Source organism: Danio aesculapii, chromosome 8, assembly GCF_903798145.1.
Source record: "Danio aesculapii chromosome 8, fDanAes4.1, whole genome shotgun sequence".
NCBI classification, from domain to species: Eukaryota; Metazoa; Chordata; class Actinopteri; order Cypriniformes; family Danionidae; genus Danio; species Danio aesculapii.
Window position 1 is genome coordinate 42361752 of NC_079442.1, and position 21275 is coordinate 42383026.

At 32.9% G+C, this 21275-nt stretch overlaps 1 protein-coding gene across 1 annotated transcript in view; it reads left to right on the forward strand.

The window, feature by feature from the left end:
* The window catches only part of dennd2c (DENN/MADD domain containing 2C), a 60338-nt gene that overhangs the window by 16234 nt on the left and 22829 nt on the right, over positions 1-21275 (forward strand). The window contains 6 exon segments of the mRNA XM_056463209.1: positions 1784-1908; positions 5024-5136; positions 9169-9336; positions 20186-20258; positions 20341-20385; positions 20508-20695. Coding sequence (XP_056319184.1) covers positions 1784-1908; positions 5024-5136; positions 9169-9336; positions 20186-20258; positions 20341-20385; positions 20508-20695 — 712 coding nt within the window.

Sequence of the window (21275 nt, forward strand, 5' to 3'; positions counted from 1 at the left end):
AAACAAAGTATTTAATAGGCTTCAGTTTTCTACTCTATAATTCTACACCATCACAATACATCACAGTTTACACAAAAAGTACAGCATTTATTACAGTTTATCAGTTTACTATGCTACAATATTTTGAGTTAAACACATTATAGACTTTACTATGTGGTTCAAAAACATGTTTATTATAAATTACTATAGTTTTTCCCATGTGGATATCTTCCAGACATCACGAAATGACAGATGAAAGAATACAAAAGGGTTGACGCAAAGTCTACATTATTATTTATTTATTTTTGTAAGGGGGAAAAAGTGCTCCACAATAATAACCGTCTGCTTTTGTTGCAAGGGTTGCTTTTCTTTTTTGTTTCTGTCGATGATCTTATCATCAACAAACATTCGCTGCTGCGCATCTCGATGTTCACGTTACGGTTCTTTATTCTGCCGAAATGCCAGTAAAGACTTGGATTATTGCAAAGCAAGACAGAGATTTCCATGCAGCAATTACAGGGCAGAGTACGTTATTTATATTTTCCTGGATTTTGTATAAGTGGTGGTGTTTGTATCTGATTTTTATATAGCAAATAAAAATATTATATACATAGCTAGACCTGTATATATAATCTGTATTGGTGCTGTCAAACGAATTATCACGTTAAAAAAGCTTGTACACATGGATGTATTTAATAAATGTTTATTACATGCCGCCTTTTGTTTTTCAGACAGTTTCTTGAACTTTATGAGTAAAAACTTTTTAAAGTCTATAAAAGCTGTTTGGCATTTCTTATTTTGGCAGATTTAAACAATTATAAACAACATAAAACAGAAACATTTTGATGTTCTGATAGCGATTCCTATTTAGAAGAATCGTTTCCTGCCCGCCAACTGAATTTCGGTCATCATCAATGACGTCATGTGAAAACAACCTATAAGTCATAGTGTATAATGTGTCATTTGGGACGCAACTATAGTTCATCCAAAAAATCCTCACCATTAAAAATGTTGGTAACTGGTAGCCATTAATATCAATAATAGGGGGAAAAAATGGTATATCAGTCAGTGGCTATTGTTGTATGGCATCATTCTTCAAAATATCTACTTTTAGTGTTCAGTGGAAGAAAGAAGTCATTTCTGTTTGAACTGTCCCTCTTAGAAAATGTGACTCTTGTACTTGTTTATTTCATACTTTGGGTTGTACAGCTTCGTGTCAGAGGACACTGGGGAGCGTTTAACTGTGAGTGGATGATAGTTTAGCTGTCTGGCCTCGTCCCCAGCTGTGATGTCAGCTGTGCTTTGGCAGAATCGCAGCCCATTGTCCACATTCGGCCTACTTCTGTTTCAGTGAATACTTCAGGGGTCACGCAAGGGCTTTGTGAACACTCACATGTGGTCACGCTGTTTTTGTTTACTTTTTCCACTAATTGTTTTTCTATCTGATAACTTGAAACACATTATATCTTCCAATCATTTACAATGAGTATAATGTTAATTTATGATTCATTTTATAAGGTCTTATTATATTTCATTCCAATGTTAAATAAAAATATTGTCATTTTGGGGCATTTTTGGCAGAAAATTACAATTGATCAAAATAATAAATGGTTTAATTGGTTTTTACTGAAATTCAGGGTTATGTCACCAAATATTGATTTCGTAATCCTTCCGATTGTAATGTGTTGTCTAAAAATGAAAATAAATGTCTAAAAACATGGCTTTTTTTTGTTATTTTAACCAATTGTCATCACTATGAGGGATTGTTCCTGCTACAGACACTCTTGGTCCTCTTTCTCCACAGGAAGTCATTTGAGTTTGAGGATGTGGTGCGGCTGTCAGCCCAAACGGCCTCTAGAGGGAAGGAGAGCCGCCGCTCGGGTCTTTATCACGCCCTGTCTGAAGACAGCATCTATGAGGACATCATCTGTGAGTGATTCTGATATCATCCATCAGATATTACTGTGAAATATGGTTAGAAAAAAACTGATGTTTGTTTAAAATAAAATGTTCATATACACTATAAATAATATCAGTTTTACAGTTTCCGTATTTTGTGATTCACACGCGTTTTCTGTTTATTTATGCTTGTGAATTGCATTATGAGATGTTGATCTGTGCTCTGTCGACTTTTGATGCTGAAAATTCAACTCTACAGTTAAACAAACAGACTTTTTAATAGTTTAATAATATATATATATATATATATAGAAAAGAAATAATATATATTAAGAAGTCTTTAACAGAAAATGTACTGGCATGTCCTGGCAATGTGACTGAAAATGTAAGTTTTTATACCTTAATATACACCAACCCAACCCAATAAACACCAACCCAGACAATATATCACTTTAAACTATTAAAAATGTAAATAAAAGTCACGTTTTCAAACTTTTCAAGGTTAAAAGTTGTTGGAAGAAAGATCAAGGTCCCGTAATCTAATTCAAAAGCAGAAATAAATGGGGGAAAATATAAATAAATAAATTACAAAATAAGGAAAACTACTAATTTATGGATATTTTTTACAGTGTTCACTAAATATGCGATAAACTGATAAAAAATGGAAGATAGACCTGAATTTTAAACACATCTCTTCCTAGAGCCTTCAAGCTATAACCGCCAAACTCTGCTCATAGCTTCAGGCTAAGCTGAGGTTTCATGCAATGTGTTTTCAAACTGATCAGACTTGCTAAAAGTTGCTAGTGTACTCAAAAGATGACTAATAAAACCCCACACTCAAAAAATGATGTTTGCTGTTTGTTTAAACTTTTTATTTAAAATGAGCTAAAACTACACAATTCTTGAGTTTTTTTTTTTTTGTTTTTTGGGAGGGGGGCAACTTAATTGTTTTATGTTCAAACCACTTAAATTAGTAAAAACTAATAAGTTAATCTTATTCCTTCATGTTGCCCAAACACAAATCGATTGTGTGGAACCCAGCAGTTTTTACAGTGCATAGGCTTTCATTGAGGGGAGTCACATGTTTTAAATTAGGGCAGCACAGTATATCATTTCAGCATCAATATTACAATGTGAGCATCTGCAGTTGTCACATCGCAGGAGCTGCAATGTCAAATTGGGATTATAATTAACTAGTAATCACAGTACACATGATTTGTGGAGTCGTTGTGAATTTTCACCATAATCAGTGTGAAAGAATTTTACTTGGATGTGTTTTTAAGGCATGCGACTGTAAGATATAAAGCATTTGGGGCACAAGGAAATATAAAGTTTGCCACTTTAACAAAGATTAATTGTGTTTATTTATGTATAAAAATTAAGACTATACAGTGTGATTTCAGATTTGACAACTGAATTTCTGTACTTCAGTATTTTTAGCACTGTTTATTTAATTTATTTTTTTATTTTAATTTGTTATATTTTTAGATATTTTATGCAGATGCCCTCCTCTAGAAAAAATCATCCCATTCAATGTAAAATGCTGAATTCTTTCCAAACAGTTACTTCAGTCATATTGTGAAAATGAATTTATATTCAATAGAAATTATAATTATAAATTATTGAAAATAAATTATATTCATATCGCTAAATATTGCGGAAAAGCTAAGTATTGCAATGTCAGTTTGTTCCAATATCGTGCAGCCCTATTTTAAATGGTAGATTTCAAAAAGCTTTTAATTTACTACCACCATCTACAAGACCTCTGGACCTTCATTAATCTATATACTGTAGCTATCACTATTAAGGCATAGCAACTAGCCTGGAACACTAACAACATGTTCAATTGTGCTAGCAGCATGTTAATTCATGTTAAATAATTTTAGCACATCAATATGCTAAAACATTCATTCATTTTCTTTTCGGCTTAGTCCCTTTATTAACCTGGGGTCGCCACAGTGGAATGAACCTCTAATTTATCCAGCGTATGTTTTACGTTACGGATGCCCTTCCAGCTGCAACCCATCACTGGGAAACATCCATACACTCTCATTCACACACATACACTACGGACAATTTAGCCTACCCAATTCACCTATAGCGCATGTTTTTGGACTTGTGGGGGAAACCGGAGCACCCGGAGGAAACCAACACGCCAACACGGGGAGAACATGCAAACTCCAAACAGAAACGCCAACTGATCCAGCAAAGGCTTGAACCAGCGACCTTCTTGCTGTGAGGCGAACGTGCTACCCACTGCGCCACCATGCAGCCCAGTGTGCTAAAACATTCCAACAATAATGCTAATTTATGATGGTAACATTAATTCATGCTAATAACATTCTAGCACATCAACATGCCAAGTCATGCTAAAAAAATCCAACAGCAATTCTAATTTATGTTAGTAATGCTAATTCATGCTAAAAACATGGTAACGACAGGTTAATTAATGTTAGTAGTATGGTCACAGACACATGATAATCCAAGCTAAAACATGCTAACAACATGCTAATTCATGCAGGAAACACAATAACAACTGGCTAATACATGTTAAAAGTTTTCCAGTTCATCCTAGCAACATGCTAATACACTTTAGAAACATAGTAGCATGCTAATTGATGCTAACCATATATTAGGTATGCTAAAAACATGCTACTTCATGATAACGATTTATGCTAACATACTAGAAACATGCTAGCATCATGCAATTTTTACTCCTCTATTGAATGATGCCCTTTTTTACATGACACGTTGGCATAACTGTGAAGAAAAGACAGTTGCTATGACTCTGAGAAAACCTATTACAATTATTTAAATGAATCTGCTTTTAAACACTGCAGCTACAGCCATTTACAGACCGACATCTTTACACATTTCATCACATCTTAGCATTTTTTTGTGATTGTGTGTGTGAATTAGATATAGTCTAACTTTTCTAACTGCATTTCAAGAAGCTGAATAGACTGTCTAGCTGTTTTTGAAAGCAACTTTAGTGTATTATAAACAAATTTAATTGTAGAGGGCCTTCTCAAGACAGACAGACAAACCACTGACTAGTAGATTTACACATCCATAATTGTAATGGAGGAAATTGTTTTTGCAATGTTATCTAATATCTTCTACATTTTTAACTATTTATTTGCAGCGGATATGCCAAAAGAAAACCCATATGAAGACATCACGCTTTCTCCCATGTGTTTACCTATAAGACGGCAACGAAACTACACAGTTGGACAAAGAGAAAGGCCACAGCTCAAGGTGACTGTGCTTTTAAATGCATACTGATTTGATGATTCTTTATTACTATAAACTATATCCAGTGTTGGGCAATTAGTTATTTTAGTTATTAATAATTAAATTCATAGTATAACAAATTAATAAGTAATTAGTTATAGTTACTTCTCGCAAACAGAGTTAGTAACTGAATTACTTCATTATAAAAGTAACTAATTACCAGAGAAAGTAACTATTGCATTACTTTTTGAAAAAAAAAATCTCAAAAAAAGATTACAAACTGTATGTTGAATTAAATGGACACTAAATTACATAAATTATTATCATCCATTCATTATTTTCCTTCAGATTAGTCCCGTATTTATCAGTGGTTGCCACAGCAGAATGAACCGCCAACTATTCCGCCACAAGTTTTACGTAGCAGATGGCCTTCCAGACTTAACTCAGTACTGGGAAACACTTATACACTCTAACATTCTCACACACACAAACACACACACACACACACACACACACACACTATTTAGTTTATTCAATTCACCTGTACCGCATGTCTTTGAGCTGTGGGGGAAACCCACGCAAACACAGGGAGAAGATGCAAACAGAAATGCCAACTGGCCCAGCTGGGACTCGAACCAGCGACCTTCTTGCAACCACTTAGCCATCATGCCGCCTATTGTTATAAAAACTAAAACTTCAATTGACATTTCGCTAAGCCCCGCCCTCCTTAGTTACTGTTGCTACGCCTGTCAAGCTTTCGTGCCTGGCACATTTTTTCAATGTGCATGCGCCGATGTCAGACATTCGGGATATAATTAGTCATTTTTGATGAACAGGTGAGATATCAGAGAAAGCCAGACAAAAAGGGACTACAGTATGTATTACAGGGGTATATTCACGACATAATAGGTGACGGATTGGAGAATAATTCAATCAAAATTAAAGCTAGCTTAGCCTAGCTGCCTCATATGCTGATCATTCAACAGTTCAGTTTATGCACAGCAGGAGAGGTGACATTTAAAAATAATCTAATAATAACAAATTAAACCATGATTTCTCTATTTTTAGCCAAAAAGCCTGATAGGCTATTGTTGTGCAATGAAATATAGTGTTACTAACCGACGAGGAAACGCGCATGGACAGAGCTTTTACATAATTCATTCATAGAAAGAACAGCCAGAAAGGGGAAATTGATGAACTTGTGCCGAATATTAGCATCATTGACCCATAACAATGTACAGTAAGTTACCTATTACTGTCATTATGTTTGTGTGCTCTTTATAAGTTACTGAAAAACAGCTGCTGGTAAAGTATATTGATTGCAAGTGCTCAGTTTGTGATCACATCTCGGTTTTGTTCTGTTGATTTGTGATTTCAAACATTCGTTGCTTGAAACAGATGGAAATATGAAGTTCAGTAAAGTTAGCAACAGATTCGCAGATTCATATTTTCCGAATCAATAACTCATGTTATTATGACCTATTCGCTATTAATATGACTAATGTTAACGTTACTATGGCGAAGGCTTAAACGGAGCATTGCTCATAATATCGAGCGGGGAAAAAAAGACAGCTGTGAAACATAACCTGCTTTGTATTTTTGTAGGAAACACAGTTTAGATCTGTTTAGGGTAAGAGGTGTGTGAGTTATTGCCGTCTATCACTGAATGTGTTAGGGATATCAAAACAAAAGCCCCTCACACAGCTTGATCCACGCTGGCATTTCTCCTCTTGGGTTTTTGGTTTTGAAAAGGGAAAAAATTCCACCACCTGGTCCAGGTGTCAGATTTGCACAATCAATATGGACAGCGCTTTGGCCTGTTTCCCTCGCTCGAAAGCTTGACAGAGCCCCTGCGTGTAGCTACGGTTGTTAAGCCACGATTGGTCAGTGGCAGTTTTTGGGTGTGGCTTAGCAAAGGGTCAATTCAGCGAAATTCCGCTAGTCCTGGCTCCATAATAGAGCAGATTTCCATTGACCCCACTGTTACAATGGCCAAATTTACAGCAGAAAAAAGGGTGTTTACAGCCTGGTACAAAGAATGATTTTGGTGTATATAGCTAATATTACCCTTCATGACAACTGTGAGGTGGGTGAATTTTTTTATAACACATCCGTTTTCTTTACATTAGGTTATATTAAGTCTGCATAATTAAGACCGTGGCCACTTGAGTGATAGCTAAGTCTCGCTGGTCGTCACCGCTTCCAGCTGGCTGATTCTGGCTGATTAGCTACTGAACTCGACCCATACATCGTATTTTTGTTACTGTGGGACAACATGAGAGACATGTATTAAGTTTAATATTTTATTGTTAATATTATCATTACTTTCCCAGTACTGGGTTGCGGCTGGGAGGGCATCTGCTGAGTAAAACATATGCTGAACTAGTTGGCGGTTCATTACGCTGTGGGGACCCCTGATAAATAAGGGACTAAGCTGAAGGAAAATGTATATAACCATTACTATAGTGGAACAATAAAACATGATATATGTTTTTTTTTTATATATATATATTTTATATATATGTTTTTTATATATATTCACGACAACTGGCCAACAATAAGTTGTTTATTTATTTAATTTTTTACAATTATATTTATTGAATTTTCACAATAATACAGTCTTCAAAGGACACATAAAGAAATTATAAATAAACGAGAGTAAACAGATCAGAAAAAGGGCTAAAAACATTGCTTATTTTCCTTAGTAAAAATACAGTTTATTATTAAAACTTAATAATACAGTTACAATATTACTTTTAGCATTATAGGGCAAAGTCTAGGTTACAAATAATCCAAATATGGAGTCCAAACTTTGAAAAATTTATTTCTATATTCTTCTTTATTTTTGTATTTATTTATTTATTTAAAAATATATTAAAATGGGGAGGGTAATGTAAAAATGCAATAATGTTTTATAATATTAATGTGTTTACTGACTTTTTTAAATTAAGAAAGAAAATTGTTTAAATAATCAAATAAATGCACCTCTTGTCTTTTTAATTTTAAGTCATTTATTCCAACTGTGTATTTTAATAGCAACAAAAAATGGACATTAAGTCCACTGGCTAATTTTTAACTAAACTATAATAAACTATACTGAACTAAACTAAACTAAGCTAAACTAAACTGAACTGAATTGAACTACTATACTATACTATACTATACAATACTATACTATACTATACTATAATATGCTCCAATCGATCCGTCGAAGATTGGTATCGGCCGATAATCACATTTCATGCCTCGATCAGTACTCGCCAATCTGGCCGATCTCATGAACCAATCACAGAAATTCTGTGTTTTTGACAATATTGCAAGTTCACTAAAAGTTGACTGGAATTTTTTAGATAAAAAAAAACAACTTATATTTAATAATATAACTTCTTGTAATATACTTAGGCTTATAAACTACTGTTTACTGTAATTTTTCTTACCAATTTTTATATCTCTGTTTTTATTATTTTCTGTGGCGGTTCATTCCACTGTGGAGACCCCTAATAAATAAGAGACTAGGCCGAAGTAAAATGAATGAATGAATTATTTCCTGTAAAGCTGCTTCTAGCCATGACATGTTCACACCTAAATGGTTATAAGAGATGTGTTTGAGGTATTATATGCAGTATCATTCATTTATTCTCTTGGGCAAGGCGAGATCTTCTCTTTAGGTTCATAATTGGAAGGAAAATGTGCTTAATACATTATAAAACTTGAAGCATTAGAATCGCTACTTAGTATCGGCCAATCACCATGACAAGGAATCGGTACTCGGTATCGGCTGCAAAAATCCTGATCGGAGCATCGCTACTATACTATACTATACTATACTATACTATACTATACTATACTATACTATACTATACTATACTATACTATACTATACTATACTTATGCTGTACTATACTATACTATACTATACTATACTATACTATACTATACTATACTATACTATACTATAATAAACTAATAAAATAAACTATAATAAACTAAATTAAACTTATCTTAACTTAACTTAACTCCCCATCTACATCTTTTCTTGTCTGTCACCGTATACAGCTCTCACCGAAGCCCTTCACACTATTGCCTAATGGTGACCGGCTGCATAAAGTGGGACGAGACCATAGACAGCTAACAACATCACCTACATGCACCACCATCTCCAGCTCTCCCAGATCATCAGCAGTCAAACCTGCTGCAACGTACAAGACAAGCCGGCAACCCCTGGTAAACTCACACACATAAACACTGTGTCAGGTGGCATTAAACATTGCACAACGTGTGTCTGTCACCACCTGTTTCTCTGATTGTGTGCATGTGAACTTTAACCACACACTTTGACATGACATAATGTATTCCTCAGAGTTTTATAAAGAGGAGCTGCACCCAAATGCTGATAACACAGCACTGCTCCTTGAGAAATCGAGTAAAAGTGTATTATGGCTTTAAATTTAGTTTTACATTACAATGTGTTCAGTAATTATGAAACAAAAATAATGTAAATATAAATTTTTTACCACGATTTACGGAAGACACATTAATATGTCACTACAGCATCATACATATGTCATTAATAAACAATAGTTTATTTAACAAGAAATCATGTCATGTTTATTTGTAATGTTATTAATGCATACTTAAAATGCATATTTTTTACATTTTAAATCTTCATACATGTATCAGGGTGTCTTCGGGGTCTTAAAAAGTCTTAAATATACTGAAATGTTGTGTTGAAGGTCTTGAATCCTTTTTTAACAGGTCTTAATTTTCCTTTGTTCATGTATAGCTACCCAATCTGGCTATTAACATCCATACAATCACCAACAATCCATCTCATTAAAATGTTTTTGTTTTAGTATGCCCCAAATTTTAGTATGTAAAATGTTTCAGCATACTAAAAAGGTTTTAGTAGGGATTATGTTTATGCAAGTGAGACAAGTGTGGTGCTAATCGACAAGAGGAGGCACCAATAACAGTCCCTACACCATACTAATCAAGCAATGTAACTGTTTAATGCTGGTACGCACGGCTGATATCAATTATCACAATAATAATCAATAATCATGAATCATACTTATGAACACAATACAACAAAATTGCATAAAAGGCTTATAATGCTAAATAAAGTGGAGTAATGAGGATTACATGAATAAAAGACAGATAATGAAACCCCAAGCAATTTGATTTAAGTATATACAACCTCATAGACGTGCCATCATTTTCCTCTTCAAAGACTGGGGAGCCCATTGCAGTCAAGGCAAGGCAAGTTTATTTATATAGCACATTTTTTACACAGTGGCAATTTAAAGTGCTTTACGTAAACTGGAATAAAAGAGACAAGTGTAAGAAAATAAAAACCGAAGCTAGTTTGAAGTTTCATCAGCAGAAGCCAGCTTCAACACTCGGACCAACAGTGCTTGGCTTATGCTTGATGAATCTGCAAACCATCTCCAGTCATTGCGAGAATGCCGGGTAATGTGCACTTATCCCATGGCTGAGCTTTCAATGTTTCAGTAAAAAACCCTCATCTTTATAGTCAAAATTTGGGTGCTGGTCAAAGGTTGGCCTATTAGGTAAGAGTGAAGAGTGAGTTGATCTGGTCCACTCTCTCTCTGAACTAGGTGCACATTATTACTGATTGCAAAGCATAAATTTGAGTTTGTAGAGTCAGCATGATTATCATAGAGTCAATATTCTACCTCCTGAAATTTGGAGAAAGTTAACCTTAAGGTCATATGACCCTTCTCTGGTCATTTGGTCCTTCGTTGAGCGCAACAGGAGAAAAAAACAAAAAATAACCCATTTCTTAGACTTTTTATTTAAAAATAGCATGTAATTACTTTAACATTTGCTTAAAAGTTTATTTCATTTATTTACTGCTGAGGATACTGACCTGACCTAGATTTTTTTATTATTATTATTGTAGACTGAAATAACTGAGAGTTATGTTTTGTTCTATTCTTGGTAAGGGTTATAGGGTTTGTGAAAGGATATATTTGAAAATTAATAAAAAAATATTCAAAATAATTATTGTATTATTAAATATCTTAAATTTCATGGTCTTAAAAAATCCTAAATTTAATTTGGTGAAACCTGAAGAAATCCTGTGTATCCATGTCAACATGGTTTTTTAACTTTGCCTTTGCCTTTCATATAAGCTCTTTCTGATACCAAATGATCAACTAGAAGTCAAGTTATTATTTGTTGTTCCTAAAACTTGGATAGGCAACAACACTTTTGTCATGTAGTGTATATTGAATCATATTGTAAATGTATATTGATTCAGACACAAGAGTGCTCAAACTCTCGATTTAATGTCAAAATAACATTCCAGAAAAAAAAAACGCAACATTTTTTACAAAATCTGTATTTCTTTGTCGTTAATACCCACAAGTGTTGTAGGAAACATCTAGGTCATGTTTTAGCACTTTCTTGCCATAATTATATCCATGAAACCAGGAACTCAGAAACTTAATTAAAATAGCCTGAGAATTGAATGTTTTGAATAGTTTTTGAGAATTGAGTTGCAACCTGACTCAGAGGTTCATGTTTTTGTGGCCAATTTCTGGTGACCAAAGTATAATACAAGTATAATTACTATCAATTAATACAAGTATCTTACAAGCTGCTATCTAAAGTAAAAAAATGAACGTAGTGCGTGTCATCTTTTGGGAAATGCGACACAAAGCAAACAGCACCGCAAAAATATTAGGAAACTAACTGCATGTCATTCAGCGCAGCAACACAATTGTTGAGCACATAAACCATTTTGATGTATAAGCAATTTTTTGTCTAGTCTTTAATTGCACTGAATGTAGGACGAAAGAGAAAGGTCAGAAATGTCAGTTTTGCTGGTCATAGCGGAAAGGAAGTGGTGAGAAATGGATGATGGTGGCAGGAAACGAGAGGTTGAGGATTATCATGAAGTCGCTGCTCATCATACTGGATGCTGTTGAATAATCAGTTTTGTTCAGCTTTGTAAGGTTATTTCATACTAAAAGCATGGTAACAGCAGGTTTAATAATGTTAGAAATATGTTCACAGACACGGCATGATAATCCAAGCTAACAACATGCTAATTCATGCTAGAAACACAATAACAACTTGTTAATTCATATTAGAAGCCTTCCAATTTATGCTAGCAACATGCTTATTCACTTTAGAAACATATAATATCATGTTAATTGATGCTAACAAAATGCTAGGTATGCTAGAAACCTGCTAATTGAATTAATCACAGACACAGCATGATAATCCAAACTAAAACATGCTAACAACATGCTAATTCATGCTAGAAACATCACAACTTGTTAATTTATATTAGAGGCCTTCAAATTAATGCTAGCCACATATTAATTAACTTTAGAAACATATAGTATCATGTTAATTGATGCTAACAAAATGCTAAGTTGGCTAGAAACATGCTAATTCGTGATAACAATAACGAAAATAACGTGTTAGCAACTTGCAATTTCAAGAAATTGACCTCTCTATTGAATTAATCACAGACACAACATAATAATCCAAGCTAACAACATGCTAATTCATGCTACAAACACAATATCAAATTGTTAATTCATGTTAGAAGCCTTCCAATTCATGCTAGCAACATGCTAACTCACTTTAGAAACATATAATATCATGTTAATGTTAATGCTAAGTATGTTAGAAACATGCTAATTTGTGATATCAAAATGCTAATGTATTAGCAACTTGCAATTTCAACAAACTTTACTGGCTATTGAATTAATCACAGACACAACATGATAATCCAAGCTAAAAACATACTAACAGTATGCTAATTCATGTTAATTCATACTAAAGGCATTCCAATCTATGCTAGCAACATACTAATTCACTATAGAAATATATAATATGTTCATTGATGCTAATAAAATGCTAAGTATGCTAGCAACATACTAATTCACTTTAGAAATATATAATATGTTATTGATGCTAATAAAATGCTAAGTATGCGAGAAACATGCTAATTCATGATAACAATATGTCAACGTGCTAGCAACTTGCAATTTTAACCAGCTTTACTCCTCTATACAAATCAATTCACCTTTATTTGTATAGCGCTTTTACAATGTAGATTGTGTCAAAGCAGCTTCACATAAAAGGTCATAGTAAATTGGAACAGTGTAGTTCAGTTTTCTGTGTTTAAGTTCAGTTCAGTTTAGCTCAGTTCAGTGTGCTTAAATTAATCAAAGACACGGCATGATAATCCAAGCTTCAAACATGCTAACAACAAACTAATTTATGTTAGAAACACAATAACAACTTGTTAATTCATATTAGAGGCCTTCCAATTAATGCTAGCAACATGATAATTCACTTAAAAAATAATAATAATATCATGGTAATTGATGATAGCCAAATGGTATTTATGCTATTGAATTAATCAGACACAAAATGATAATCCAAGCTAACATACAAATAACATGCTAATTCATACTAGAAACACAATAACAAATTGTTAAATAAGATTAGCCTTCTAATTCATGCTAGCAACATGCTAATTCTCTTTAGAAACGTATATAATGTTAATTGATGCTAACAAAACGCTAAACTAGAAACATGCTAATTCTTTATAACAATATGCTAATGTGCTAGCAACTTGCAATTTCAACAAACTTTACCCCTCTATTGAATTAATCATACACAACATGATAATCCAAGCTAAAACATGCTTACATGCTAATTCATGCTACAAATACGACAACTTGCCAATTCATGTTAAAAGCCTTCCAATTAATGCTAGCAATATGCTAACTCACTTTATAAACATATAATATCATGTTAATTGATGCTAACAAAATTCTAAGTATGTTAGAAACATGCTAATTTGTGATTTCAATATGCAAACGTGCTAGCAACTTACAATTTCAACTAACTTAACTGTCCATTGAATTAATCACATACACAACATGATAATCCAAGCTAAAACATGCTAACAACATGCTAATTCATACTAGAAACACAATAACAACTTGTTAATTCATGTTAGCAACTTAGAAACATGCTAGCAGCTTGCAATTTCAACAAACTTTACTCCTCGATTGAATTAGCCTAATCCATTTTCTTGCATGACACATTGGCATAACTGTACAGACAATTTGTATGAGAATCCAATTAATATTTTTTTAATGAATCTACTTTAAAGCACCACAGCCTGATGACTGATGCCTTTACGCATATCATCACATCTTAGCCTGTCTTTTTGTGATGATTCGTAAAAATATAGATCCTTTTTTTCTTGTCCTAGCTCTTAATTGCACTGAATGTAAGACGTTACGGAAGAGAAGCATCAGAAATGTCAGCTTTGATAATCATAGAGGAAGAGGAAAGGAAGTGGTGAGAAATGGATGATGGTGGCAGGAAACGGGAGGTTGAGGATTATCATGAAGTAGTTGCTCATCATACTGGACGCTGCTGAATAATCAGTTTTGTTCAGCTTTGTGCCAGAATGATCCATTTTGTTATTTTGAAAAAAAAAGCAAGAATCAGAAGGACGAAACGGTGTAGATGAGGCTCATGGAGGAATGCTGTTTTAATAATGAGCGCAAGCAGAAAGGGGAGGTAAGATGCTGCTTGTCTTCAGTGGAAATCACTTATTTTAACGTCAGACAGCAAGAGAGAAATGTGGAAATTGTTCTGATGTCTAGCTCTTGTGTAGGTTGTGCTTACTTAGTGGTTACTGCAGAGTATAGCAGTCCAAGTGAAACATCAGAAGCTTGTTACCCTAGTATTATCTATCTATCTATCTATCTATATATATATATATATATATATATATATATATATATATATATATATATATATATATATATATATATATATATATATATATATATATATATATATATATATATATATATATATATATATTGAATTAGGCTGTTTGTTTCTAGCTTCATTTTGACTTTAGTCATTTTGTTGCTTTTGATGCATTTGTCTTTATTTAGTAGTTTTTTTTTGTAGTTTTAGTAGTAGTATTTACATTAAAACACACCTGAGAGAAATTTATAATGCTGTTATGGTTTTTATTGCATATTTTTATTTAAAAATATTACTTATTGTGCCTTCAACAACAACAAAAAAATCTTATTTAGTTTGCGTGTAAGCATGCGTGTGTTGTTGTCTGGGTTAGTTTTAAGCGGGTCATGGATAAGTAAATATGAAACTGAAACCGCCAGTAGATGGTGACAAGTCTCCATTTCATTAGTTTCATTAATTCAAATGATTCGTTCAAAATGGCTGATTCATTTATAAACAAAGTTTCTTAATAAAACTATACACGTTATTGTATATGTACTGTCTATTTCTTATGTATACAGTATATAGAACGTAAAATTACCCATTATGCTTTGCGTATATTCGTAAGGAGGACGCTGAGAACTTCCAGTCGGCAGCTTGATGCGTATAATTGAATGATGTGTCACATTCGGACAGCTTTGAAATGATAGTTTTAATTTATTATACTTGCTTTTAACGTCTTTGATCTAATACTGCTGTCGATCAGCGCCACCTCCTGGACTGATTATTTTAAATAATGCAATCTAGGAAGGAAAAACAACATTTTGCTAGTCATTTACCATTACCGTCAGACGGCATCTTGTGCCATTTAAATGGAGCATCGTCGTTGCTAAAGTGAACATTTTCTCCTTTTTTTTCAAATATAACCAACCCAAACAAATGTAATTCACCAACATGTTTGACACACACACGTACTGTCCCACTAACACATGGATTGAAAGACTGGCACAAAGTGAAAATAAAATGGCATTTTGAAATGACACAAAAACACATGCCATGGTAAATACTACACAATACAAACGAACGAAACGAAACCTAAACGGCTCCCGATTAGAATCATCATGCAAATCAGCCAGCAGAATATCAGTAACGGACTTTTATTTTTTGGCTTCGTTACATACCTGTTAAGTTTCATGCCAGTAATATGGTTTGCTCTATAATGCAGTGATCTATTTTGTGTGTGTGTGCGTGTGCGTGCGCATGCGCGCGCGCATTGAAGAGCTGCTGAGTACAGTATAACAGCTGACAGGTCGAGTGCATGACACTGTATTTCAGCATCTGATCTGACTGAATTAGGAGAAGGTTTTTCTCTCGCGCTTGAATCGCATCTGACAGAAGTATAACGGCTTTAACACACCTTTCAAAATTGAAGTTTTGGATCACAAAAGCACTCCATAAGCTACTCAAAACGGTATTGACAACCATTTTTGGATCAAGATTTACCAGTTGTAAACGCTGTAAATGGAAGTTCTAAGCATCCTACTGCAAGACGCTGGTGCCCTCCAAGCAGCAACGAAAAAAAAGTCTATAAATGCGTACATCCACCTACAGTATATACAGTTGAAGTTATAATTGATAGTCCCTGAAAGAAGATTTTTCAACACATTTCTAAACATAATACAAATTAAATTATAAATAACCAATTCCTAATAACTGATTTCTTTTATCTTTGCCATGATGAAAGTACATAATATTTTACTAGATATTTTTAAAGACACTAGTATTGAGCTTAAAGGGACTTTTAAAGGCTTAACTAGGTTAATTAAGCAAGTCAGGGTAGTTAGGCAAACCATTGTATAACAGTGTTTTTTCTGTAGACAGTCGAAAACAAATATTACTTAAGGGGGCTAATAATTTTGACCTTAAAATGGTTTAAAAACTTATTTTATTCTAGTTGAAATAAAACAAATAAGACTTTCTCCAGAAGAAAAAATATTTTAGGAAATACTATGGAAATTCCTTGCTCTGTTAAACATAATTTGGGAAATATTTGGAAAAACAAAATCACAGGAGGGCTAATAATGGTGACTTCAACTGTCTATTATGTAAATACAAACTTTAATTTTGTATGCGATTAGTTTCGACTATTTGTTAAACCGTGCTAATGATTATTCTGCTGCCTAGCGACCTCATAAAATCCTCCTTTTATAACTGTATTTGAAACTCGTGTGAAGTTCAGTGCAGTGCATCATGCCTTTACCATCCACACATGTTGAGCGTTATGCCTTTATCTGCGTGGCAGCAGCACCAGGCTGTTTCCGCTCATCATGCCACAAGCGTCTGCTGTCTCATGCTCTCGCTGTGTGATGTGGGCACACCGCTGTGGTCTTCATGAAAATGAACCATAATTAGCGTGTCATATCCTATTCTGACCAATTGAGAAAAACAGCACTGAAATACACACAGAGATGCTGGTCATCGTGATGCAGAAAGTGTAATTATACTTTTCCTTTAGTAGATTTTAAGATTGAAACTGCGGTCCTCCCTGGTGGTTCATAAAAACGTCAGAGGCTCCCACATATAAATTTGAAGTCAGAATTATTGGCCCTCCTGTGAATATTGCTTTTTCAAATATTTCCCAAATGATGTTTAACAGGGCAAGGAAATTTTCACAGTATGTCTGATAATATTTTTTCTTCTGGAGAAAGTGTTATTTGTTTTATTTCGGCTAGAATAAAAGCTGTTTTTAATTCTTTAAAAATCATTTTAAGGTCAATATTATTAGCCCCTTTAAGCAATATTTGTTTTCGATAGTCTAGAACAAACCATCATACAATAACTTGCCTAATTACCCTGACTTGCCTCATTAACCTAGTTAAGCCTTTAAATGTCACTTTAAGCTGAACACTAATATCTTAAAATATCTAATACTAAAATATCTTACAATATGATGTGCTGTCATCATGGCAAAGATAAAATAAATCAGTTATTAGAAATGAGTTATTAAATCTAATATGTTTAGAAATGTCTGAAAAATCTCTCCGTTAAACAAATTGCTTAGATTATTATGTTGTGTCTGTGATTAATTCAATAGAGGAGTAAAGTTTGTTGAAATTGCATGCTGTTAGCATGTTTCTAGTATATTAGCATATTGTTATCATGAATTAGCATGGTTTTAGCATACTTGGCATATGCACAGCATAATTGCTAGCATGTTGCTAGCATAAATTGGAAGGCTTCTGACATGAATTAACAAGTTGTTTTGTGTTTCTAGTGTGAATTAGCATGTTGTTAGCATGTTTTAGCTTAGATTATCATGTTGTGTCTGTGATTAATTCAATAGAAAAATAAAGTTGGTTAAAATTGTAAGTTGCTAGCACGTTAGCATATTTTTTATCACAAATTAGCATGATTTTAGCATACTTAGTATATTGACAGCATGATAAATTTAAGTTTTTAAAGTGAATTAGCATGTTGCTAGCATGAATTGAAAGGCTTCCAACATGAATTAACAAGTTGTTGTGTTACTGGCATGAACTATCATGTTAGCATGTTTTTAGCTTAAATGATCATGTTGTGTCTGTGATTCAATAGAACATTATACCTTAGCTGTATATGCAAATGACAGGTATATATTTGAATTTCATGTATATTACATGTTATATGCAATATATATTTCCAAATATTGCAAAAATGGCCATTTCAGTTTTTTTCAACTGTTGGAATTACAAACATAGCATTATATGTGGAAATATTTTACCCGTAATGTGTTCATATATGTTCATATAATATTATAGCTAATATATTTCAACATGTATAGCCATTTTATACAATATTTGGAAATATATGTTGCATATATGACATTTTATTTGTGAAATCCAAATATAAACTTGTATGTCATATATGTCATTTTCATTTCCATGTATCAGATTCTGTTTGGGCTACTAACATTTTGAGAGTAAATGAATAAATAATAATGATACCAGTTGCTTCTGATGATACAGTAACATCTAATGAAGTGAAATAATCTGTGACTGTATATTTATTTTATGGCTGTCAAACTCTGAATAGCTGCCGAATTTTGTTTCATGAGTGATGAAGAACCACAGTTTTAGCTGAAAATCATTTTTAATTCCCTATTAAAGGAAAAAAATTAACTAAATCTTGGATTGGATGAGTAAGTTAATATCTTATTTTCATTTTAGCTGCACTCTCTCTTTAAATCAAATCCTGATATTGGAAACAATGAATATTCCTCATAATAATAATAATAAAATATTCCTCCAAATCAGCATATTAGAATGATTTCTGAAGGACTATGTGTCGCAGTAAAGGCCAAAATGTTGTAGAAATGATACAGTAATGATGATGTTGTAGTTAAATTTATATATACACACACACACAACAGTTCTGTCTGGTTCTTGAATCTGATTGGCTAATAGCTGTGCGATATTCTGCAAATAACAGCACTTGTCCAGCCTCCTTAACCCTTTTGTAAGACTCCACCCACATTTGTAATTTCTGAGAGAGAGCGCGTCGATGGCCATTAGCCCATCTTTGAGCAAAGATGGTTGACGATGTTCATCCACAAGATGACAGAGACCGTATAAAAAGCCCTAAGAGAAAAACAGCGTAATTTCAAACTACAACTGATTAAATCATTATTAAACTGGTAAATGACTTTTTAAGTCGATCTCTCTCTTTTGTATGTTGTAGTGCTGTATTTATACCATAGGACTATTGTGATCTCCCAATTGCAACAGAGAAATACTGGGAAATCTCTGTAGATTGATGGCATTTTTTTGTGGTTCAGCATTCTAATCTTAAAATGTGAGCAAAATCACCTGTTTTGACATCACTTTAGACATTACGCTAGAGAATCATTCAAACACTAGCTCTAATGTGACGTTGGTGAATTAGTAACGGCTTCTGCTGTTCTGCAGATATACAGCCACATTGCCCTTCTACTCGTGTGATATTGCTCATACATATATATATATATATATATATATATATATATATATATATATACATATATACATATATATATATATATATATATATATATATATATATATATATATATATATATATATATATATATATATATATATATATATATATATATATATATATATATATTAAAAATAAATATTAAATTATATTAAAATAGGAAATATTTCAATGGGTAATAATAATTCACCATATTCCTCTTTTTACTGCATTTTTAGTCAGAGACATCTTTCAAAAACATGAAATTTGCTTTATATAAACTAAATGCTGAGGAAATGTTGTTTGTGTTTTTCTCGTGTAGCTTATAAACAGGATCCAGGAGATTTTTGAGTCCAAAAGAGGAAGGAAGCGCGTTTGGGTGACTGCAACCCGCGGTAAGAGCATGCATATTTCATATTAACCTTGTTTACCAACAGAAAAAGTGTAATAGATCAGTGAGTGTGTGTTTTCTGGCAGATGAATTGAGTGGGACAGAAAGCGATCCCGAGGAGAGCTCTAAAGGTCAGTGTCTCCCTCAGGCCTCAGCAAACATGACTCTTGTTTACTCTAGATTTACTTGTATATCAACCCATTTTAGTAGTTTTTATAAACCCATCAATGCTGTTTACATTCTTTTGTCATAGATCGCTCTCATCGCACAGTGTATGTTCAGTCAACCCTGAAACGAAAGCCAGGTTACCGCACTTTAGAGAGGGATCTGATCCAACTTCAGCAGCAGCAGCTTTTCCAACAGTTTGTTGTGGTGTCGCTTAGAAAAGGCTCCCCTGGAAACACATACATACCTGAGATCACACAACAGTTCCCTACCAAGGTAAACAGACCTCTAATGAGATCTCTAATGTAAAATAAAATTACATTTTTACTTATGGAATTTGTGTTTCACCATTTTGAGTATTTGATTTATATTTAATCAATTCATTATTATTATTATTATTATTATTATTATTATTATTATTATTATTATTATTATTATTGTTATTATAGTAATGTAAAAAATCCTTTATTTAAAAAAAGTACATTACATTTAGTCTATTTATGATATTTATAATGCATTTGAATTAAAATAAGTATATACTGAATTATTTTTATTAAAAAAAATAATAAAAAAATAATAATAATAATAAATAAATATATATATATATATATATATATATATATATATATATAAACGTTTATGTATTATTAATGTATTATTATTGAAATGGATGGACAGACAGACAGATTGATAGAGGGATAGAAAAATAAATAGCTGAATAGATAAATAAATAGATGGATAGATAGATATATGGATGGATTGAAAGAGGGATAGATAAATAAATAGATAAATAAATAGATGTATAGATAGATGTATGGATGGATGGATTGCTAGAGGGATAGATAAATAAATAGAT